This window comes from Schistocerca cancellata, chromosome 1 (genome assembly GCF_023864275.1).
Source record: "Schistocerca cancellata isolate TAMUIC-IGC-003103 chromosome 1, iqSchCanc2.1, whole genome shotgun sequence".
NCBI lineage: Eukaryota > Metazoa > Arthropoda > Insecta > Orthoptera > Acrididae > Schistocerca > Schistocerca cancellata.
In genome coordinates, this window is record NC_064626.1 from 104,171,097 (window position 1) to 104,197,019 (window position 25,923).

Here is a 25,923-nt window from a genome sequence, read left to right on the forward strand (position 1 = left end):
AACCCCCTCCCTTCTCCCAACACACACTTTGGCTCCTTACCAATGCCAGGCAGAGTTTTGCCCACATTCACATGGACGTCATTGGCCTTCTACCTTCCTCCAACTAACTTCTCACCATTGTGGACAGATTCACCAACTGCCCTGAGGCAACACCAATACCCAACGTCACCACTGCCCCGGTAGCTGCCTCCTTCTTCCTCACATGGATTGTTTGTTTCAACTGCCCTTACCATGTCACAAGAGGCCGAGGGCACCAATATCTATCTTTCGTGTGCTAGTGGACCCTTGCAGGTCTGACCAGCACTTGACAGTGAGCTACCATCCAGCCGCCAACAGCATGGTGGAATTGCTGCACCGTACATGGAGGCAGCCCTTGCCTGCCACAGCAGTAAGTGAACTGCTGCACTGCCTCTGCTGCTTCTTGGCTTCCATGTCACTCACAAGGCCTATCTGCAGATATCATCTGTTGACCTTGTCTACGTCCAGGTACTCGCCATGCCAATCGACTTCCCGGATCCTGCCATCTGCTCACAGGTGACAACATGCATTAGTTCGTCACTGGTTTGCAGGACTGCATGGCTCGCCTGTGACCCCTCCTATCCCAGAGCTATGGTGAACACAGGACATTTTTTCACAGTGACCTCACCTCACGCATCCTCATCACACTGTATATTGATGCTCACTGGCCCCTGCTTTGCCCACGAAACTCTGGTTTCCGCCAGGTCCTGTAGCGGGTCTCCAAGATGCTCACACTACATCTTCGAGGCACTTCTACCAGTATCTCAATCAGTAGACTGAAGCTCAGCAATATGCTCTCTATCCTCACAACACTCAGCCCCCCCCCCCCCCCCCCCCCCCCGCCCCGCCATTATTATCAATACACTGCAGATGCCCGTTGCTGCCAACTCTCGAACCACTGCTGACACTGCCCAACGCGCCCCTCTGCCAATCCCCCTGAGATGCCAGCCTACCACACCACTGCCGAGGGCATAGCTGGAAACCTACCAAGCCATGATGGAGCTGCCCCTGACCTGCAGCTGTCAACAATGCTGGCCGGGCCAGCTTGGCACACCTCATCCCATGTGCCACCAGCTGACACACGTCTACACCTATACTCTACAAACCACTATGGAGTGTATGGTGTGGTGCATCCCAGTGTACCAATTATTGGGGTTTCTTTCCATTCCATTCACATATGGAGCATGGGAAAAAAAATTGTTTGATAGCCTCTGTGCATGCAGTAACTATTGTAATCTTATCCTCGTGATCCCTATGTGAACGATATGCATGGGGTTGTAGTATACATGGTGCGTCAAAAAAATGTATACACACTTTGAAGTGTCATAGAAAATTTGTTTCCCATTCTACAATGTTAAATTTCTGGAAATGGAAAGCTTAAAGTCCAATTGGAAAAATAAATGTACTTTGCAAATGTGATTAATGTTCAAACTGGTGGCCTTCAGCATCAATAAATTTCTGAGTATGAGTCACCACTGATTCCGTACATCGTACCAAAGTGTCCAATGCGATTTCAGCGCGCACTGTCTAAATCTCATTCCAAAGTGTGTCCAGGTTACGTGGTTTACATTTGTACACCTCATCTTTTACTGTGCCCCATAAGAAGAAATCCAACGGCGTGAGGTCTGGAGAGCGTGCAGGAAACTCGATTGGTCCCCTGTGTCCTATCCACTGGCCTGGCACATTGTGATCCAGGTATGCTCGTACGTCCCTATGATAGTGTGGCGGGGCGCCATCTTGTTGGAAATAAAACTCTTCATTACCACATAATGCATGAATGGCAGGGAATATGGAGTCAGCAAGCATTGTTAGGTACGTTTCTCCAGTAACAGTACTTTCGAAGTGGAAAGGCCCAATGAGTCCCCATGCAGACAAACCACACCACACATTTACACCAGGCAAATTCACTTTTCAACTGTAATGTGAGGATTATCTTCAGTCCAGTACACACAATTGTGCCTATTGACAGTTCTATTGAGTTTGAATTGGGCTTCATCCGACCAAATTATACTACCCATAAAACCCGGTTCACGTTTCACCATCTCCTGAACCCATTCACAAAATTCTAACCTTCGATCTGGATTGTCGTCACTTAGCTGTTGCACCAGCCTTGGAATGTACATGCGAAACTTGCCTTTCATCAGAATGCGTAGCACACTACTAGCACTTATGTTACTCTCACGTGCCGCTTGCCTTGAAGATTTTTGAGGCGAACGCTGGAACAGTTCCAAAACTGCAGTTGTGGAATCATCACTTGTAGCTGTACGAGGTCGCCCTGATCGACCTTTATGCACATCACACACTGTTCCATGCATTTCAAATTTGTCTCGTAGATGTGTAATTGTTAACCTTGAAGGTGGTTCTGCACCATACTCACTTCTCCACTGTCTTCGAACTGTAGCTACATTCTCGAACTTCCAGTACCACTTAATTATCTGCTTCCACGCTTCAAAGCTCAAACACACGTCTGCCATGTTGCAGTTACTTCCTTGCCACTGCTGCCACCTGTTGAAGAAACATAACATTACTTTCTCACAGATATTTAACCTTGTAGAACGGGAGATAAATTGTCTATGACAGTTCAAAGTGTGTATACATTTTTTTGACGCACCCTGTATTTCCTAGAGTCATTTAAAGCCAGTTCTTGAAACTTTGTTAGTAGACTTTCTTGGGATGGTTTATATCTAGCTTCAAGAATCTGTTGGTCAGTTTCTCCACATTCCTGTAACACTCTCCCACTGATCAAACAAACTTGTGACCATTCATCCATGCTGCCCTTCTGTGTATATGTTCAATATCCCCTGTTAGTCCTATCTGGTATGGGTCCCACACACTTGAGCAATGTTCTAGAATCAGTCACATGAGTGATTTGTAAGTAATATACTTTGTAGACTGATTGCACTTCCTCAGTATTCTATCTGCCCCTTACCCAACACCTGTCAACAATGCTGGCCAGGCCAGCTCGGCGCTCCTCATCCCATGTCCCACCAGCTGACACATGTCTACACCTATACTCTGCAAACCACTATGTAATGTATGGCAGGATACATCCCAGTGTACAAACAGCTTGTTTGATCAGTGGGAGAGTGTTACAGGAATGTGGAGAAACTGACCTGACAGACTCTTGAAGATAGACATAAACTATCCCAAGAAAGTCTACTAACAGCCTTTACATATGACCAGAATGTCTTTGGGTTTTGTGGAAGATCATTTATCAGTATTCTGCAGTGTTAATCACAATGTTTTATCCATGACTGAGCCTATGTGATCATTCCATTTCATATTCTCACAAAGTGTTATGCCTAGATATATATTTTGAACATGTAAAGCAAAGTTTCAGTCTTTGCACCATTTTGAGATCTTATCAAGATCTGACTGACTGAATATTTATGCAGCTTCCTTCGGACAATACTTCATTATAGATAAGTGCATCATCTGCAAAAAGTCTCAGGCCACTATTAATACTGTCTGGGAGGTCGCTAACATATGACATGAACAGCAAAGGTCCGATCACACTTCCCTGGAGAACACCCAAAGTTACTTCTACATCTGACAATGACACTCAATCCTAGGTAACATGCTGTGTCCTCCCCACCAAAAAGTCCTCAATCCAGTCACATATTTCACTTGATACCACATATGATCACATTTTTTATAATAAATGTAGGTGTGGTATTGGCCAAATGCTTTTCAGAAATCAATTAACACTGCATCTGCCTACCTCCCTGGATCCAAAGCTTTCGGTATACCATGTGTCAAAAGTGTGAGTTGTGTTTCACATGATCAGTGTTTTTGGAAACCATGCTGTTTGGTAGGGAGAAGGTCATTCTGTTCAAGGTACCACATTATGTTTGAGCCCAGAATAAGTTTTAATATTGTACGACAAATCGATGTCAGGGATACTGGACAGTAGTTTCGTGGATAACTTCTGTGACCCTTCTTGTAGTTGGGTGTGACCCATGCTTTTTTCCGAGAACTGGGCTTGGTTTTCTGCTCGAGGGATCTACACTAGATTATAGTTAAAAGAGCAGCTAAGACAGGTGCAAATTCAGTACAGAATCTGATAGGGATTCCATTGGGCTTTGGTACTTTGTTCAATTTTAATGATTTCAGCTGTTTCTCAACACTGCTGACACTAATGTTCAATTTTAATGATTTCAGCTGTTTCTCAACACTGCTGACACTAATACTTATTTCACTCATCTTTTCAGTGGTACGAGCATAAAATTAAGTTCTCCTGGGTTATCCTTTGTAAAGGAACATTTGAAAACAGAGTTAAGCAGTTCAGCTTTTGCTTTGCTAACCTCAATTTCAGTTCCTGTCTCATTTGCTAGGGACTGGACACTAAATTTGGTGCCACTAACAGCCCTTACATATGACAAGAATGTCTTTGGGTTTTGTGGAAGATCATTTGTCAATATTCTGCAACGGATATCACTGAAGGCTTCACACATTGCTCTCTTGACAACCAAACATGTTTCGTTCAATATGTCTTTATCCATAGCTCTGTTCTTTATTTTACACCTATTATGCAGTAATCTCTGTTTCTGTAGTAGATCCTTTACAACAACTATACATCATGGGGGGGTCCCTCCCATTATGAACTATTCTACTGGATATATGTCTACCCACTGCATGGTCTGTTATTCTTTAAAAAATGTTAGCCGGAGTTCCTCTACGTACTCCTGCCCTGTGCTGAAAGTTTTAAGTTCCTCATTGAGATACGACTACTGATTTTTTTTTTTCTAGTTTACTGAACATATAAATCTTTCTGCTTGTTTTAGTTGTCCTTTGTGCTCTGATAATTATTGTTGCGACAACTGTATCATGGTTACTGATACCAGTGGCGCAAGCTGTGTGGCAGCCCCTTCACCACACACTGGTCTTGGCAGTCCAGCTCCATTCCATATGCACCTAGCTTTATGCAGCTGTGTTAATGCAGTGACATGCACTTAACTTCCACCCAAAGTCTGTGATTCTGCCCTGCCATGTGGTGGACACTCATCTCTTATGGTCACTGGTTTCTGGGACCAATGCAATAGCTCCACCTCTAGCTAGGCTTCCTCTGGGCTAACCTCATTCTCAGTTCTTTGCAACGACATCATCGGAGTTAGGCCCCTTTCACAGACTGTGATAGTCTTGCAATGTGGGTGTGTACTTTGTTTCTTTGACACTTGGTGCAAAGTATTGAGACTTGCCCACACTGCACTGTCTTTACACCAGCAACACAGCTCAGTATATAAATCGGTGCTTCATGCTTCAAGACATTCCCCTCAACTCACGCTCACATGTGCTCACTTGGGGACTGGCTGAGATTCGAGCTCCCACCTGTCACAGCCAGTACACTCATGAGCTAAGTGTGTTCCAATCCTTTGGATCTCACCCTGGCCATTTCTCTTATGAGAGGCATCAGTTCTCCACCTCATGTTGGCAATATCATGTTTATGCTGGTGAGTACATAGCTACTTGTTAGTAACTGTGTTCCATATCCCATTTCATGTGGAACATGTGTAGTCATTTGTTTTCTGATCGAGCCAGCACTAGGGCACTATTCTAGCTTCACCCCATTACGCTGCTTGTTTATTTGGTGTCATCATATCAGCAAGTAACTATCACTAAGAACTATTAATTTTTGAGATCATTTCAGTGCTCTCTGCAGTAATTTAATTATTTAGAAAAAAAAAACCTGTTGTTTGTCATTATTGTTCATTGCACTAGTACCCAACCTTCCCACTCACAGGTCCTCAACTTTTTAGTGATTATTTAATTAAGTTATGTAGTGTTACATTCCTACAGATGTATAAGTTTCCATCTAGGATTCTAAGAAATGAATGCACGTGATAGCAGGCAGTTCTTGTAAGGAACACACTACATCCACATCTACGAGTATATTCTGCAAACCACTGCGAAGTGTACTTCCTATATTAAGGTCACTTCCCATTCCATTTGCATGTGGAGAGTAGGGAGAACCACTGCTCAAATGACTTTGCACACTAATGACTCTGATGTTCATCTGGACAGCCGATGGAAATAATACGTAGCGGCTCCTAGTATATTCCTAGAATCATCTCTCCATTCTGACTATTTAAGGTTTGTCAATAGATCTTCATTGGTAGTTGGCATCTATTTTCCAGCACCTGGTTGTACAGCTTTTTCAGCATTTTCGCGACATTCTTCCATGGGTCAAACATACCATGCTGCCCTACTTTTTATACATTCAGTATCTTCTGTTAGTCCCATTTGGTACAGGTCTCTCTTTTTTAAGTAATATTCTAGGGTGAGTCGCACAAGGTGTTTTGTAAGCAATGTCCTTTGTATATTGATTGCTTTGATTGTCTTTTCAGAGTATCCTTCCAATGAACAAATGCCTGACACCTGTTTTTACTCCAACAATGCCTAATTATCCACACCTAGGTATTTGTTTGAGTTGCAGATTCTAATTATGAGTCGCTGGTGATATTGTTATAGGATACTACATTTGTATATTTTGTGAAGTGGAGAATTATACATTTCTGATCATTTAGAGCATTTTGCCAACCTTTGCATCTCTCACAGGAAATGAAACTGGTTTGGGCAAACATGTTACTTACATAAAATTGTAATTTTTCCCCACTTTTTCTGAACCATGAGTGACTTTTCAGCTGAATTTATTTGTTGTATTTGGAAATGAACACTTGTGTATTAGGCATAGTGTACAGTTGAAAACTACAAATATTAGCAAAAGCATTTGAAAGCCTTTTAAACTTACCAGCTGGTGACCACTGACTAGCTGCATTAAATAGGGTATCACATGAGATGAACCATTTGATATTTATTTCATAGATATTCTGTCAATGTGACATATTTGTAAACCCTAGTCATACATGCAGTGGTTCCTGAAGAGTCTGCTATGGCTCAGCTCAGATCAGGTGATTAATATGGCAGACAATGGAAAGAGACTGCTCAACAGAGAACCAAGTTAGTTCTTTTATATGCAGAAACAAAGAGTGTAATTATTACACAGATGTTTGCTTCAACATTTTAACACAAGTTGGGCTTCCACCAAAAACACAGTCTTTAGGTTGCATCAGCAATTTGAAAATAATGTAATGTTAGAATCAAAGCAGCCGTGTGTATCTCAAATCTGATGACCTGAAAATATGAAAGCTGTAAGAGTGGCAATGCAATGCAGCCCCCATAAGTCAACAAGGGGAGCCACAGTTGAACCTGGAATCTCACATCAATCTATTCAGCACATTCATAATCAGACCTTCATTTATTCCCTCCAAAATGACAGAGTTCCATATTCTTCTCAATTAGTAGAAAGAAGACAGGCATAATTTTGCTGCTTGGGTTATGAAGAGGAAAGTGGAAGGAGTCCTGCACAACATCTGGTCCTTCGTCAAGGTGTACATCCATGTTAATGGAGTGGTAAAACAACAGAATGTGACATTTTGGGCTACGGGACATCAGTGAAATTTTATGAACTGGACAATAACAGTCATAAAGTGTCTGTCTGGGCTGCCATATCAAGCCACAGATTAATTGGACCTTTCTTTTTTGGCAAAACTATCAGATCTGAATGGTACATGGGCATGTTGCAGAACTAGTTCCTTCAGCAATTTATGCCCTTTGACTTCGAATGCACATGCAGTGGTCTATGCACATAGCCTGCCATCACTCAACTAATGTTGTTCTTGACTTTCTGCATGAAACATTTGGTGAAAGAGTACTTTCTCACTGCTTTCCTCAGTGTCCTAAGTGTGGTCAAATTTGGCCACATCAAATCCCCGGCATCAGTCCCTGCAATTTTTTCATGTGGGGATATTTAAAATCAGAAGTCTTCTGTGAGCATCCACAAAATCTAGTGAATCTCAGATCTCGTGTTGTGGAAGTGTGCAACACTATAGATGAAGGTATGTGTCACAAGAAGTGCAGAAAATGTGTGTTCATCTTGAACAGCAACAGCAGCAAAGTGGTGGTCACATTGGACATGTTGTCCATTGACATCAATTCTCCATGATAGTATTAAAATAAATATAAGAATAAATACTTAGGATTAAAGGAGCACTGAAAAGCAGAAGCACTAAGCTGCTGATAGGCACACACAAAAGAAGGAAAACTTGCTAGCTTTCATGGTTATCCTGTGAGGAGCTGAAGTACGTGCACACATTCTTTCACACACATGTATACTCACGCCTATGCCTCTACATGGTGCCAGCTAGTCAGTCGTGTGTGTGTGTGTGTGTGTGTGTGTGTGTGTGTGTGTGTGTTTGTATACTGTATGTAGCTTGTCAAAGGATAACTCCAAAAGATAGAAAGTTTTCCTTTTTTATGTGTGCCTATCAGTGACTCAATGCTTCTCTTTTAACCCTAAATGATTTACATTCCACGAGAACTTTCCTACAACATTTTTAAGTTTAACAGTTTCAACATCTCTTGCACACTCCTGTAGTCTCTCTCAAACATAATTAAATACTTAAAATTAATTGCCTGTAATTGCCTGTAAATAAGCCATATTTGTGGATTTTCTAAGAAGTGGTTTCTATATTGTAGCTGTTACATTCCTACTCAGCAAAGGTCAATCATTTTGAGACAGAGTAATACACGGGGTGTATCAAAAAGAATCACCCGATTTTAAAAAATCATAAATATTATGTTATTTGAGATACATGTGTGAACAACTCTTGAGTTTTACATGGTTCCCGCTTATAGTAAAAATGGTGTTGGGACAACAAAAAGTGTTTCATGTTCTATGTTTTGCGCAGTGCGCATCAATAATAAGTGTTCAGCATGACTTTTGTACTAGTGGTGTGGATCCTCCTACAGCACAGAGCATTAGATGATGGCATGAACAATTCTGATAATCTTTAAATCAAAGGATTACTGAATGATGGACCAAATGATTCAGTCTTAAATTACTGGCCTGACTTTATATGATTATTTCTTGTGGGGGTTTATAAAAGCCTCTGTTTATGTGCCTCTATTACCAACAATAATAAATGAACTGAAGACATGCTCGCTGCAGTGTTGGAACAATTCGAATACGGCATTGACATATGCCATGCATCTCAAGGGGGCATAATGAACACTTATGGAAAAAAAATTGCGTTCCCACTCAAAAACAAAAAAAAAAAAAAACATTGTATATGTTTATTAGTTCCGGAAATATAGACTTGCCAGATCGGATGATCCTTTTTTATACACCCTGTATTTAATGTGAAGTGTGCCATTATTTTGCAATTCTGCTTTTTTGCTATGGGTAGTATGTTTGGTGTTATGTTTTTCCCGTTATTTCTGTATGTCTTATTTGCCTTCAGATTAGTGCACTGCATATCATACTAATCTAAGAGTTCTAATGTCAAGTTATTGACAGGCACACATAAAATTGAAATAAGACTTGCTAGCTTTTGGAATAAATCCCTTGATGAGCTATAGCATGCACATGCCGCCGTCCCCCCCCCCCCCCCCTGCCTACCCCCAATCACCCCCTCCCCAATGCACACCTATCCCCTTCCTGGTACCCCTCCCCTGGATGTGTCCAACCACTCTTCCACTCCCCCCCCCCTCCCCCTCCCCGCCCCATTCCACCCCACACACCTCTCTGTGGCCGCTACATTGTGCAATTTTCCATGGCTTCTTTTGATAATAAACAACAAATATTTGTGTGGTCTCTATCAAAACACTTTTTGTGAGTGTCAGCAAATATGAGCTCTTTTCAGCAGTGGTCACAACAGAATAACTTCAGTTTATGCAGTACAGAATATTCAATCGATATTTGTGATTTTATTACTATTATAATGTATCTGTCAAATTATCTTTAATTTTAACATTTACTTTTTGCTTATAGGTTATGGCTGAGGAAACAAATGTCATTCTGGAAGATGTACCAGGTGGCAAGCAGGAAGAGGAACAACCATCAAATTTAAATAATGACAATAACAATGGTGAAAATGTTGTTGCAACGGCTCCAGTTATCCCTTTGAATCCATATGCATATCTGGAAAGAAACGAGTTTACTTCTGAAAGGTTCAAAATAGAAGTTAGAGGACTACCTAAATACTATGGAATTGGTGTAAGGTTTGATAATCTTCAAACATTTACCTGTTAGTTGTATTTGGTATAAATTATGCTATTGGTTATAACCAGTGTCTTGGTGGTATGGGTGGAAAATTATGTGTACACATTTTAAAATCTCACCAAAATGTTAACAAAAATAGAAAGTCAGATTCAGAAAGCAGTTCCTGGGCTTCAGCCACACCAAGTGGTTAATAGATCCACAAGCGTGCAGCTGAGTGCTTCTCAGTTGTTGTCAAATGGTAACTGAATGCTATGTTGTTGTTGTTGTTGTTGTTGGACGGTGCTCAGTCCATTGCTGCATAAGGCAATGTCTTGTCCTACATCTGTCACATCTACTTGAACCTTGCAGTGTTTGTGCTCTAGTGCTGTATGCAGCTGCAAACTACTTTGTTATTAGATATTTTGATCTCTAGAGCCTCTTTAATTACACCCAGAAATTGTTAGCATTTGTGATTATGGAGAAATTGTTAATGTAATTTTTTGTCCATTTTTCATTGAAATTTCAGCTACTGCTGATTTGTCTGGATAGTGTAGTTGCAGACACCTCTCATGTCCAATCTGGCATAGTTCTCCTATGTGCACGATCTGCCTGATGCAATACTGTTTGCACTAGCATAGTATTCCTTAAATGACAGAAATTATGAGTCTTACATTACGGTTACTTCAACAATAACCGTCTCTGTGACACATGACGCCTCTCGTGTAGTGACTGCAACTGTAGTTATTTGAGCTTCTCAAACCTGAGTCTCGTGTGCTAACAACTACACCACCCAGGCAAGTGACTTCGCACAACTATACGGACTACACTAGCATGTCTTATTGCCATACGATAAATAAATAAATAATACTAGCATGTCTCTCACTCCTCAATCCAAATTCCCATTTACGTCTCGGCCCACTTGTTATATGTCGACGGAGATGCTAATGTCAAAATCAGTTTATTCCATAGTAAATTTGCGTGAGTATTTGAAACTTGCTTTCCTAAAAAGTTATCCAAAAGATCCATAAAAAAGTCATGGATGACTAGGGGAATTTGTTATAACTTCAAGTTGAACAAATATAGTTTAAGGACGACACAATACATGAAAGTCACAGATCAAGTAGACCGAGTAAGATGTGTGTACACTTTAACAGTCAAATTATAACTGAGTCTGAGTCTAGCGGCCGCTGGCTGGCTGGCCACTCAGGTGGTGTGGCTGCTGCATGGCTGGCAGACAGCGCCGCATGTAGAGGATGCGCGTAATTGCGCGGTGGCACTTTGAAAGACCAGCGAGTCACAACACTTTTCCCCCTTTGAAGTTTTTGCACTGGTTTTGATGGAGGTGGCCTGTAGCTTGCTAACGTCCATAGGTGTTGTTTGACTGGCCGTAAAGTCTCCAGGAGGAGGCTTCCCATACGGACGGAAGTGTCCCCGATGATAACGGGTGAAGATGACAGGAGATGTGAGGGTTGAATCTGCTGGGACCCCGTGCACCAATCTGCCCGTTGCGGCAAGTCCGGTTGTTATAACAGGAGCCATGGGCAATGTGTCCACGTCCGAAGGAGAAGGAGGTGTGTAGAGTTGCTCCACACATGATGGTCATCTGCTTCCTGCATGGGCACGTCTCCTGTTGGTGTCAGTTCTTGTGCTGGCACCGATATGATGGTAAGAGGACTGCATTGTGAGTGATGAGAGATTCCAGGATCCCGAGCGTCAGGTAGAGCCAAAGGTGGTGTAGCAGCATCTGGAACAGGCGTTGCCGGCACATGAGGCCGAAGCTGGTCCGAATGATGCACTGCAACACCCGTGTCCGTCTGGATTTCATACAGGCATTGGCCACGGTGTCATAAGATGCGGCTAGGACTCCATTTTGGCCGCCAGCCATATCCCCGTACTCATACAAGGTCGCCGGTGGTGAACCGTCCAAGCGAAGGCACCTGCGGCCTTGAGGTGGAAGGCCGCAGAAGATGAAAAGTAATGTGCGGGGCTGTCGGCCATGTAAGAGCTCAGTCGGGCTGTGGTCGCCCATGTGGGTGAAACGGTAAGAAGCCAGAAATTGAAGAAGCGCATCATCAGCAGCAGAAGAAGTCAGGAGTTTCCTCATCTGAGCCTTAAATGTGCGGACCAGTCGTTCAGCCTCACAGTTTGACTGTGGATGGAGCGGAGGGGGATGTGACATGCATGATGCCGTGATGGGAACAAAAATCTGCAAAATCGGAAGAGGCAAATTGCAGACCATTATCAGTAACAAGAGTAGAGCATTGGTGGTTGCCGCGGTGCTAGGCGATGCGCAACAGACAATGAAAGGAAAGTTAGATTAGGTGTCAATAATGAGAAGCCAATAAGTACCTAAAAAATGTCCTGCGAAGTCAGCATGAATACGCTCTCAGGGCTTCTCATGCGAAGGCCACGGGGACAAAGATGACTTCGGGGCGGCGGCCTGTGACACACAAGGGCCGTAGGCAGCGACCATGTGTGCAATTTCAGAGTCAATGCCGGGCCAGTACACATGACGGCGCGCCAGAGATTTCGTGCGAGAGACACCCCAGTGCCCTTGGTGAAGGAGACGCAAGACCGAAGCACGCAAAGATGCAGGTACCATAACACGAGGCGAAGCATTTTTGTTGGAAAGGAGGATAACACCATCCCTAGCCATGAGGCGGTAACCCAAAGGGTAGTAGTTCCGCAACGGATCAGAAGTCTTAGCGGATGGACGATCTGGCCAACCCTTCTGAATACAGCGTAAAACCCGGGAGAGGGTAGGATCAGAACCCGTAGCAGCCGCCAGCCGGTCCCCGGTGATGGGGAACCCATCCACAACCCATTGCTCGGCAACATCCAGGTGGAAACACAGAAGTTCGTCCCTATTGAATGCCAGATTAGGACCCATGGGAAGGCGAGACAGTGCATCAGCATTCGCATGTTGAGCGGTCGGCCGGAATTGAATCTCATAATTGAAACGAGACAAGTAAAGAGCCCAACGCTGCAGCCGGTGTGCAGCCTTGTCGGGAAGTGACGTTGATGGGTGAAACAAGGAAACAAGTGGTTTGTGATCCGTAACAAGATGGAATTTGGATCCATAGAGAAAAGCACCAAACTTATGAGGAGCATAAATAATGGCCACAGCTTCTTTTTGAATTTGAGAATACTTATGTTGGGCATCCGTGAGTGTTTTGGAGGCATAAGCAATGGGTTGTTCAGAACCATCAGAAAAACGGTGCGCAAGGACTGCACCGACCCCATATTGAGAGGCGCCCGTGTCAAGAACAAGAGGTTGGCCAGGTCGATAAGTAGCCAGGCATGGGGCCTTTTTCAGCATAGTCTTCAATTTCTGAAAAGCCACATCGCATGACGCGGACCAGTGAAAAGGCATGTTTTTATGCAACAGGCGGTGCAACAGCTGAGCCACCGAAGCAGCAGACGGTAAAAACCAGTGATAGTATGCTATTTTCCACAAGAAGGCCTGTAGTTCCTTAACAGATGTAGGGCGAGGAAGGGCATCGATCGCAGTGACAGTTTGCTGAAGCAGACGGATACCATCCCGGGAGAGTTGATACCCCAAGTACGTGATAGATGCCTGAAAAAAATTTTGATTTCTGAAGATTACACTTAAGACCGGCAGTCTGTAAGACATGAAAAAGTGTGCGGAGATTCTGAAGATGTTCTTCAGTGGTGGAGCCAGTGACAACAATGTCGTTCATGTAATTTATACACCCAGGGACAGGGAGCAATAATTGTTCCAAGAATCCCTGAAAGAGAGTAGGGGCCCTGGCAATCCCGAATGCCGATTGTTGGTATTGATAGAGGCCGAAAGGCGTGTTAAGGACTAGAAACTGCCGGGAAGCAGCATCGAGAGGAAGTTGATGATACGTTTCTGACAGGTCAATTTTAGAAAAATACTGGCCTCCAGCAAGTTTAGTGAACAATTCTCCAGGCCGAGGCATAGGGTAAGTGTCGATGAGGCATTGAGCATTTACAGTGGCTTTGAAATCGCCACAGAGACGAATATCACCATTTGGCTTAACAACGACAATGACAGGAGAGGACCACTCACTGGAAGTGACAGGAAGGAAGATCCCTGAAGCAGTGAGACGATCCAGTTCCCGTTTCACCTGATCACGAAGGGCCACAGGAATGGGCCAAGCCTGAAAAAACTTAGGCCGAGCTGTGGGTTTGAGCGTGATATGTGCTTCAAAGTTGTTTGCACGGCCTAATCCAGGAGAAAAAAGGGACGAAAATGTCGTCGACAAGGAATTCAATTGAGCATAAGGAATAGCATCAGAGACGATATTGACAGAGTCATCTATGGAGAACCCAAAAACGCAAAAGGCATCGAAACCAAAAAGATTTTCTGTATTGCTATGTTCGACCACAAATATAGGAACAGTGAGAACGACAGATTTGTAAGATACCTCTGCATCAAATTGTCCCAAGAGAGAAATCTTCTGTTTATTGTAAGTCCGTAATTGCCTAGTGACAGGTGACAGGATTGGAGAACCCAAATGAAGATACGTCTGAGACTTGATGATAATGGCGGCAGAACCAGTATCCACCTGCATGCGAACGTCTCGACCAAGTATTTGGATAGTGAGGAATAACTTCCCTGAAAGGGAAGAAGTACAATTGACAGATAACACAGAATCAGAATCTGTGCCATGTTCATTAACATCATGTATGCAGTCAGATTTGCAAACGGATGACACATGACCCTTTTTTTTTGCAGTTGTGACACACGGCCCAATGTTGTGGACAATCCTCTCATGAATGTTTCGTAAAACACCGCGAACATGAAGGAAGTTGCCGTGGCTTTTGCTACAGTTTCTTAGAGGTTTGTTTACGGTTAGGCCGAGGCTGCGCTTGGGAGCGTACTGCGGCCATGTCGGCCGGCAGGGACACACTACACGCTTCGTCAACAGCGCACAGAGGTTGTATTTCCCAGACTTCACCCCACGCCTCTATTTGCGCCCCAGCGGCGCGAGAAAATTTCAAAAGACTGAGTGATGGACAGGATTTCATCTAGAGTCGGATTTGCCAACTGAAGGGCATGTTGCCTAACTTCTTTGTTGGGCGCCGACCGGATAATAGCATCCCATACCATGGAATTGGCGTAGGTTTCTTTGTGAACTTCAGTTACAAATTGACACTTTCTACTGAGGTCGTGAAGTTCAGCAGCCTAAGCGCAATAGGATTGACTCGGTTGTTTTTGACAATGATAAAAGGCAACACGAGAGGCTACCACATGTGTAAGCTTTTGAAAATAGACGGACAGAAGTGAGCACATTTCAGCAAAGGACAAAGACACAGGATCTTTCAAAGGAGCCAATTGCGACAACAACCGATACATTTGAGGTGAAATCCATGAAAGGAGCAGAGACTTACATGTTTGTTCGTCCGCGACATGAAATGCCAAGCAGTGCTGTCGAAGATGTTTTTCGTAATCAGACCAGTCCTCCGCCGTCTCGTCGTAAGGAGGAAGAGGATGTAGAGACGATGGCGAGAGACGCCCCGCATTTGATGCCGCGACGAAATCACGAATCGCATTTGTGAGAAGTGTTTGCTGTTCTATGAGACCTTGCAATAGTTGTTCTTAAGTAGCCATGGAAACACGTGGGTCAACGATGAAAAGGAAAAATCCACTACCTTGTCGCCAATTATTATAACTTCAAGTTGAACAAATATATTTCAAGGACGACTCAATACATGAAAGTCACAGATCAAGTAGACCGAGTAAGACGTGTGTCACTTTAACAGTCAAATCATAACTGAGTCCGAGTCTAGCGGCCGCTGGTTGGCTGGCCGCTCAGGTGGCGCTGCTGCTGTATGGCTGGCAGACAGCGCCGCATGTAGAGGACGTGCGTAACTGCGCGGCGGCACTTCGAAAGATCGGCGAGTCACAACAGAATTAAAATCTCATGTAAGAGAAGTATGGAAATTTATGTAGCCTAAAGGCCAGAGTAAGGCAGTATCTGATATTACTTGCATACTACAAAAATATGTAGTATTTTAAAGGAAGTCATTAAAATGTCCAGAAGTATGCATGTCCTGAAGAAAATAAATAATGCAAATAATAAGATTAAAATTATATGAGACAGTGTCAAATAGCAAACAGAACAGCCAGTCAGTGTACAGAGTTCCATAACAATTAAACTAAATAACAATATTTTCACAAGCTTTTAACAATCACTTTCTAAATGTAACAGCAAATATAGGGTTAAATGGTTCAGTTGAAGAAGCAGGAGGATATATTAAAATGTCATTCCATAAAACCTTAAGCAACTAGAAGTTAGCACCAACTTCCTCCATTGAAATTAACACAGTTATAAGAATTCTAAAACAAAAGCTCTTATGTGGTTGATGGAATTTCGAGCATACTTCTGAAAAGTTGTAACAACTTAATAAGTAATGTCCTTAGTGATATATGCAATGCAGCATTGGCACTGGAAATGTTGACAGGCAGGTTAAAATATGCAATTGTTAAACCACTTCATAAAAGAGATGACAATATAAAAAGTAATGTACTGAAGACCAGTAACACAGATTTGAAAACAGTTTACTTAGCGTATCACAGTTTGGATTCTGGAGAGTTTGCCTGACTGAGAATGCTATTTATTCACCCATCAGTTAGCACAAGCCTTACATATATCACCAGTTGGTACTTTTTGTGATCTCATCAAGTTCTTCAGTTGTGTAGATCATGATTCTCTCCTAGAAAAACTCAAGTTTTATGGGATTGATGGTTTTACATATGGCTGGTTTGAATCATGCTTGACAAAGAGAATGCAAAAGGTTGTGCCAAACAGTTCAAACAATGTTGGAAGGGTAACAAATTTTAGTCACTGGGGAGAAATCACATAGCGAGTCCCACAGGTTTCAAATTTTGATCCACACCTAGTCCTTATATATGCAGAACTGGTACTTTTTTTCAGGTGATACATGTGTTATAGCAAATCCTATTGGAGAGAAAACAACAGAAGAGTTGATAAATGACTTTCTCCAAGGAATTATGAAGTAGTTCTCAGAAAAGGGACTCTCCCTAAATTTTGAAAAAGCACACTGTATTCAGTATTGTACAACAAACAGTCATACCCGCAGTTGATGTAATGCATGAACAGGAGTAAGTAAGCAGTGTTAAATGTTCCAAAATTTGGGTGCACATACTGATGAATGCGTGAATGGGGAGAAACATGTTAAGAGCTTCTGAAACAGTTAAAGTCAGCTAATTTTTCTTCTCATACAATTGCTAAGCTTGGAAACCAATGGATTAACCTCCTGAAATATATTGCATATCTCCACTCAAATAATTTTCTGGGGTAACTAATCACTTAGAAAGAAAGCATTGATTGCACAAAAGCAAGCAGTAAGAATAATATGTGGTGTTCACCCACGGACATCATGTAGATACCTCTTTAAGGAGCTAGGCATTTTAACTGCACCATCACAATACATGTAAACCATAATCAAAGTAGTCATAAATAATAACTCAGAATTTGAGAAGAACAGTGATGTCCATACCTACAACACTAGAGGGACAAATGACCTTCATTATTCATTTTGAAAACTGCCAGTGGCTCAGAGAGGATTTCAGTATGCAGCAATAAAAAATTTTCATTCTTTGCCCAGTAATTTAAAATGTATGGCAGGTAGCAAAGTAAGTTTTAAATCTAATTCAAAATCATTTCTCCTGGACAACTCCTATTCCATTGGTGAATTTCTGCTCAAAAACTGGTAACCATTAAAAAAAAGTTTTTAAGTATAGTTGCATGAGGAGGAATACAGTGATAATGTGTTCATTAGTCTTAACACTAATGACTTGTACATATCCTGTAAACTGACTCATTCCACATCATTTAGATAAAAGAATCATTCAAATGATCTGTGGAACATGTGACTAACTAAGCAATCCCCTAAACTCGAATACCTTTGCAGAGTCTCTCCAACTGTATTGGAATAGCACTTCAGCATGGAATGACACTAGAGATCGTGTATGAAACGAAAACATAGTTAGAATGAAACTATATGGTTTCAGAGACCTTTTCAAGTCACATCTATGCTGTACTAATAAAACAATATGTACTGATATATTTTGTATATGATGTACTGGTGTGTGATGTGGTGTGCCAATGTGACATAGTGGCTAGCACATCTGCCTTGTGAGCAGTAGACCCATAGTACGAAGCCCAGCCTTGGTACAAATTTTCAGTGTCACTCCAGCCTGCATATATGTATGTCATAGATGTGCGAGTTATGAGAAGGCCTCTGAAATCATATATTTTCATTTGATTGAAGCACCTTCACCTGGGTTCTAGGCAGGTCCCCCATGTTGTTTGATGCTGAAGTGCTATTCCAGTACAGTTGGAGAGCTTCTGCAGTGCTGTTTGAGTTTAGGAGAAATACCAAGTGGGCTGGGACATGGATGGGAATTTGGATTGAGGAGGGAGACGTGTTAGGGTAGTCCATGCAGTTGTGCCAAATCGGTTGCCAGGATGGCATAGTGGTTAGTGCATCTGCCTAGTGAGCAGGGAGACCTGGGTTCAAATCCAGTTATTGGTTCAAATTTTCGTTCATTGCTTCAGTCTGCGTATATGTACATCATAGATGTTTGGAACTTGAAAAGTTCTCTGGAATCATATATTTTCATTTGGACTTCTGCAGTGTGTGAATGGAAGCTATATTTAACTTAAGTACTGGCACTTTTAGGCACAACCATGTCCCAGTTAAAATGAGTGTTAACTAGTTGCAACTTTTCTAACTGATGTCCCAAAGTATATGGGCTGGCACAGCTTTAATGTTGACATCTCCAGCAGTCGCTTTCTCTGATGGTGGCTACCTGTGGCTTCCACAACAATGTACTTGCACTTCTAACAGCACCAGCTCCTGAAAATGACTAGCACAGCTTTTCACTACTGTGTGACAAGGAATGGCTTTTGTAGCAGTGGTTACACCATCCTTCTGCCTCAAGATACTTTCTGATTGTTGATGCCAAAATGCTTGTTTCCTAAATTAAATTTATACATTTTGTGATTTGTGAAAACATCAAAATTTAGTATGATAATTTTTTATGTATTTTTATCTTTACTGATTACCAGTTTTTAATAAAGAATGATTTTGCATTTATTAAGGATGTATAAGATTTGAATTTTTGGAACTGCCCCTCAATTTTGTCACAAATGAGGTGTTTCTTGTTGATTCGAGTAACTCTCCCCACTACTTACGCGTTTCATTTCAGATGAATATAATCATCCACCCTTGTACCTTTTGATCAGTGCTGCCCAATATTTTGTTGATATAGTAGTAGTAGTAGTAATAGTAGTAGTAGTAGGCTTCTAAGAGACTCAAAGCTCCTGTGCCAATCTCATATGATTCCTCTAGATGCTCCTGTCTTGTGTTGCCCGTTGCCCATTATTTATTCCCTCTCTTTCACATATGGAATCAATTTTATTGCGCCAAGTACTCCTGAGTCTCCCCCTTGGTCTTTTGCCATATGGCTTCTCCCTGAATATTCTTAACACAATTTGGTCTTCTTTCATTCTCATCAGATGTCCAGCCTATTGCAGTCTTCTAGCATTTATTATGTTTACTATCATTGGTTGTTGTGATAGCTTGTGGATTTCTATGTTATGTCTTCTCTTCCAGCATTGTGATTCATTGTCATAATATGGACCAAAGATTTTTCTATAAACTTTATTCTCAAACACTTGTAAATGGTGGTGTTCTGTTTTTGTTAGGCGCCATGATTCTGCTCCATAGATTAGCACTGGTCTGATGATTGTATTATATAACTTTATTTTAGTTTTCCTAGTCAGTAGTTTGGACCCTAAGAGATTTTGTATTGCGTGATAGGCTCAGTTAGCATTTTGCAGTCTTGCTTTTATTTCTACCTGTCTCTGATTTTGTTCATCTATCACTGATCCCAGAAATTTGAACTGTTCGACGTGCTTGAATTTGTGTTCACCAACTATTAGATGTGATTGGTTATCCCATTGATCTCTACATCTTTGAACTATCATGTATTTCATTTTCTTGTCATTTACTTTCAGGCCAAGTCTTGATGCGTCTGTCGCAAACTCCACAAATAATTGCCTAATCTCTATTTCACTGTTTCCAATGAGCACTACATCATCTGCTTATGATAACATGTTGATTTTGCTTTCTTCCCAGCAGGTACCATTTGAGTTTCCTCACAACTCTTTCTAAAGCTATATTGAAGGGAAGGGAGACAAAACATCTCCTTGTCTTAACCATGTTTTATTTTTAAAATGGCCAGACTTTAATTCATTTGGTAAAACCCTGCTTGTATTTTCATCCATGCATACTTTGCAGAGATTTATCAATTTAATTGGGAAACCAAATTCAGTCATTACATCCCACAAGCTTGGTCTATGGATGGTCATAAGCTTTCATGAAATTGATGAACAGATAATGTATCTTTTGTTTATACTCACAAACTTTCTCATTTATCGATTTGATTGCAAATATGTTGTCAGTGGTGAATGTGTTTTTGCAGAAGCCATTTTGATAATCCCCAATTATATTTTCTACATATGGCTTTAAGTGGCATAGCAATAAACAAGATAAGATCTTATAACCTGTATTGACTAATGATATTCCTCTATAGTTTCTGAGATCTTCCCTGTCTCCTTTTTATGAAATTATGGAAAAAGACTATGGAAAAAATGGTTGCAAACAAATAAGAATCCTGAAATGGAACTTGCTTATCGGCAGGCTCAAATGCAGACAAACAAAATTAACTGGAAGAAAAAGAAACAATTCCTAAAACAACAGATTGAATATATTCATGAATATAATCAAAATAACATCATCCAGAAAATGTATGGTACAATCAACAAAATTAGTAAAGGTTTTAATTACAAAACCACGGTGATGAAGGATTTAAATGGCTATGTGATGATTGAACCAAGAAAAGTTTTAGTGACAAGCAAGGAGTATTTTGACAATCTACAGAATTGTTCTGATTCAGAAGCACCAATTACTAGTTCCAGCAACAGTCACAACTGTGAGGAAATTCCAGAACCTACATATGAGGAGCTGGTAGACTGTATCAAATGCCTAAAAAGTGGTAAAGCAGCTGGCCGTGACAGTATCCCAGCTGAGATACTAAAATATGGAGGCGAAGCATTGCACAGTAGTTTATTTCATCTTATACAGATAATCTGGAAAACAGAGAAATTCCAACAGAGTGGAGAGAATCATAAATTGTCCCTACACATAAAAAAGGATTTTATTAATGAAAGTTAAAAAAAAGAACAATACAGTGTTCTATAGCAGAATCATTACAGTTTGCATGTATGTGTACTTTTTACTTAACTAGCTCTGAGAAAGGGCGTTTTCTAAAAGCTTTGAAGTGATGTCAGCCTTTTTTATGTGCCTGTTATCTGCTCGACCTCAACTATATAATGAAATAAGGTACACAAACAGTTAAAATATGATCACAAACACAACAGAGTTTACACAATTCTCAGGAAGGTGGCACACATGGCTTCCCTTCCGTAGGCCACCTCGATGACTGCGGTGACAGGAAGGGCATTCGGCTGCAGAGTTAAATAAAATAAATTTGGCAGAACATGAATAAAGTGAATCCCCATACTGTACAGTATCAACGCCAACAATGAGACGTCCTCAGGGTGGGATTGACCTTTTGAAATCATTTGAATGGTGATGTAGGTTAAGATCCCATATACCTCCCCCTGCAGCCATTCATCCAGGTAGGCCCTTGTTTGCGAATAATCAGTGAAACAAAACATTTCACAATGCTGTGTGATGTTTCAGAGCCTTAAAATTGACAGCAGTCTGAATGTTGGCTATGTAGTGTAGTGGCTAACATATGAGCCTGATGGGCAGAAAACTTGCAGGTTAAAATCTCATCAGGTGCTTCAAATGTTTTTTATTTTTTATACTGTATCAAAATGACTGTGGTCATTATTTTTTTTGTGTTTAGGAATCCTGTATATTTGGTTCACTAGACAAACAATCAAACAACTCGTATAAATGAGTTTTATTACAACAAGACAAGTGAAAATACTTAACTTTGAATCAATCTTCTTCAGAATATACAGAATTAAGGCACCAGCAAAACACAAAAGCCCACAACAAAACAAAACTAAGACAATCTGTTGCAGCTGGTGGCTCTGGATTCAAAGCGTTAACAGGTTGTCACTGTGTTATTGCTCCTACATCGTCAGCACCATGTTATTCAGACATCTCGTTGCCATATTGTTGTGTCTAGGAATCCTGCATACTCAGTTCACTAGACAAACTGAACAACTCGTATAAATGAGTTCTATTACAACAAGACAAGTGCAAATACTTAACTTTGAATCAGTCTTCTTAAGAATAGACAAACACAAGTAACAGTTTTGGTCCTAGCGAACACTTCTGACAAGAGTCTCTCAACTGAACTGCAATGACTGCTGATCTCTAACTGTGCTATGTAGAGAGTGCTAATGAAGAGGCTACGATGCATCGACTAACAAAGTGGCTAATGTTGAAGCTGCTATCGAAGTGGCTGTCACCACTCAGGTGCGACACTTATGTTGTCTTCACCTAGGGGCTGCTGCTATTCCATTGTCATCCTGGAGGGAGGTTGGTCAGTGTGCGATTGGCTAACCTCTCCTCACAGCCTTCTCTTTTCTGTCATTCCTGATTGCCTGTCATTCCTGATTGCCTGTCGTCATATATGGAGCACGACAAGGGGGCTGGGGGGGACAGAAGGCAGGAGCGTGGCCACTTTGATGGACTCAAAACTGTGGCTGCAGGGGATGTCAGACTTCTGATTGTACCCCACCATTTGGCTTTCGTTCTGGTGGAAACATCCGCCAAAAAACACCCAGAAGGGTACACGCTCTGAGGCCCATACCAAGATGTAGAAGGCATCGGCTGCTGTGGCGTGGGTGGGTCCAGCTCCAGCTGCATCGGTAGGATGAGAGAAGGCAGAGGAGGCAAAAGCAGCAGCTCCATGGGGTCGTCCCGCAGTGTCGTGATGACACCCTCTGATGGCTGCTGTGGCCACGCTGTCCTCGGGATGCATGTCTCTGGGAGAAGAGCTACAGAAGTATCACTTTGCACATGGCAGTGGCGAATTCGATTGTCATGTTGGCGCTGCAGTCCGTCTGGGCCTGAAATGAAGATACATGCGGGAAACATAATATCATGCAGCACGAAGCAATACTTGTGGCCTTCCTTTGGTGCCGGGTGCTGAGGAGGGTGGAGCAGTGTCCGATGGCGGCAGCCACGAAGCAATTCTGCTGGAGATGATCCATCTGGTGGATGTGAGTGATAGGAAGCAAGAAACAGTTGCAGTGCTTGTCTGTGGTGTGTGCGGCACCAAGTTTGGCCATCTGCTGCTTGAAGTTTCTGACACAAAATGTTCAGCTTTGCTGTTTGACTGTGAATGGAACAGTGCACCAGTTAGGTACAGTATGCCATAGTGTTCACAGAATGTTTCAAATTCTTTTGACGTGAACTGAGGCCCATTGTCTGGCACTATGACTTCAGGCAAACCTTAGAGGCTAAAAATAGAGGACAATGTGTGAACCGTGCTATGTGACGTTGTCGAGTTCTTTGGCACAGCAAAAGGAAGCTTGCTATAAGAGTCTACTAAATCAACCAACAAATGTTCCACAAAGGACCTGCAAAGTCTATTTGCGCAAGTTGCCATGGTGATTGCAACTTAGGCCAAGCAGAGAATTTTTGTGGGAGAGCGGACAGATTTTCCACACATGCGTGACACTGTGACGTCATCTGTTCTGTTTTGGGTGTCCATACCCTGCCAGGTACAGTGTCGATGTGCTAACTGTTTCATACCAACAATCCCCCCGTGTCCTTGATGAAGTAGCTGCAACACGTGTGACTGTCCACTGTCATTTTGAACAAGAATTGCACCTTGCTGTATAGCGAAGCTATGCCGATGTGCAAAGTATCGGTGCACTACAGAGTTCTTTATGCTATGCAGTGAGCAAGATCAATATGTGCAAATGTATTTTAACAAAAGGTGCAGATCTAAATCAGCTTCTGTGGCCTTTGCAATTTTTCTGTAGTTCAGAGGAAAGGATTGAAGCAGTTCAGAATCATGAGCATCGATATGACAACAAGATGCAGCAGAAGCATCATCAAAGTCGATATCGGGGCAAATCGGAAGACATGAAAGTGTGTCCGCACTACCATGTTGAGCTGTCGGACGATACACAATCTTGTACTGGTATTGAGACAACAACAAAGCCCATCTTTGCAATTTTTGGGCAGTTCGTACTGGAACCAGCTTCATCAGATGGAACAAGGACTGCAATGGCCTGTGAGCCATTTCTAAGTAGAATTTTGTGCTGTACAAATAGTGGTGGAATTTGATGACACCATACACAATAGCCAATGCCTCTTTATCTATTTGTGAATAGTTACACTGAGTTTTGGGCAATACTTTTGATGCGAAAGGAATAGGCCTGTCTTTATCACCACATCTGTGCAAAAGCACTGCTCCGATTCTGTAAGGGGAAGCATCAAGTTGCAACACAACTGGATTGTTAGGATCAAAGTGAACCAAGCACTGAGCATGCATCTTTAAGTTTTTGAAAGCTTCTTGGCACTCATCTGTCCAAACAAAGGGGACGTTCTTGCGATGCAAGTGATGCAATGGAGCTGCAATTTGTGCAGCATTTGGTATGAAGCGAATATTGTAGTTCATTTTCCCTAAGATTGACTGCAGTTCTGTGACATTGCGAAGAACTGACAGGTCGCGTATCGCTAACAAATGTGACTGAAGAGGATGTACCCTCTGTTTATGACATGACTGAGATTTTAAAAAATCACACTTGTCCATTCTGCACTTAAATCCTGCATCAGATAACACATGAAACAGAGCATGCAAATTTGCAATGTGTTCTTCAGGTGTACGGCCTTCTACAACAGTATCGTCCAAATAATTTGAACAGTTTGGCACTTGAGCAGTCAGCTGTTCCAAATACCGCTGGCAAATTGTGGGTGCGAAAGCATTACCAAAAGGCAAATGCAAATATTTAAAGAAGCCCAAATAAATGTTCACAACACACAGGGTTTGAGCTTCTTCATCTAGTGGTATTTGAAGATATGTGCTGCGCAAATCAATTTTTGAAAAGTAGCTACCAGCACCTAATGTGTCCGTGAGATCCTCTGGGAGTGGCAATGGATAAGTATCAATCACAGTTTGTGGGTTGACTGTAGACTTAAAGTCAACACAGAGGCGAATGTGACATGAAGGTTTGGGGAACAAAAGCAGTGGACTTGCCCATTGACTAGCTCGTATGGGCGCAACATCTTCACTATCTTGCAATTCTTTAAGTTCAGCAGCCACATTGTCCTGTAATACAATGGGAACAGTTCTGACCCAGCAAAATTTCAGCTGAGCATTGTCTTTCATAGTAATATGTGCAACAAAATTGTTAGCCTTGCCTAAATGTTCAGAAAAGAGTTTAGAGAATTCTTTCAGCAAGCTAGCTGCATTGTCTTTGGTATTGAATGCAGTCACTGGCAACACATTGTCCTGAATTTGAAAACCAAAGAAATCAAACGAATCGAGGCTAAATAATCACGTGATTGGAGCACAGTGAAAGTCATGGTTCGCATATGCAAGCGATACATGGCAGGCAAAGTACATTTTCTGTGGACGGGCGTGTCTTGTCCGTTTTAAGCCGTCAGGTGCGTGCTAGTTTGAGACAGGCATAGGGAGCCTAAGAGTTCATGTGTGTTATGATTCAGCAATGTAACAGAGGCACCCATGTCCAACTGAAATTTCACATGTCTTTCACTAAGATGCAAATGAACAAAAAGTTTTTTGGACTGGCGTAGCACTGAAGAACCTTGCTAATTTTGCTACACCG

General features: G+C 42.0%; 1 protein-coding gene across 1 annotated transcript in view; it reads left to right on the top strand.

The window, feature by feature from the left end:
* Nucleotides 1-25,923, top strand: part of LOC126166411 (tRNA (uracil-5-)-methyltransferase homolog A-like) — a 96,534-nt gene that overhangs the window by 5,379 nt on the left and 65,232 nt on the right. Inside the window, exon 2 of the mRNA XM_049920400.1 lies at nt 9,848-10,072. Within this exon, the coding sequence (XP_049776357.1) occupies nt 9,848-10,072 (225 nt within the window). The remainder of the gene's footprint in view (nt 1-9,847; nt 10,073-25,923) is intronic.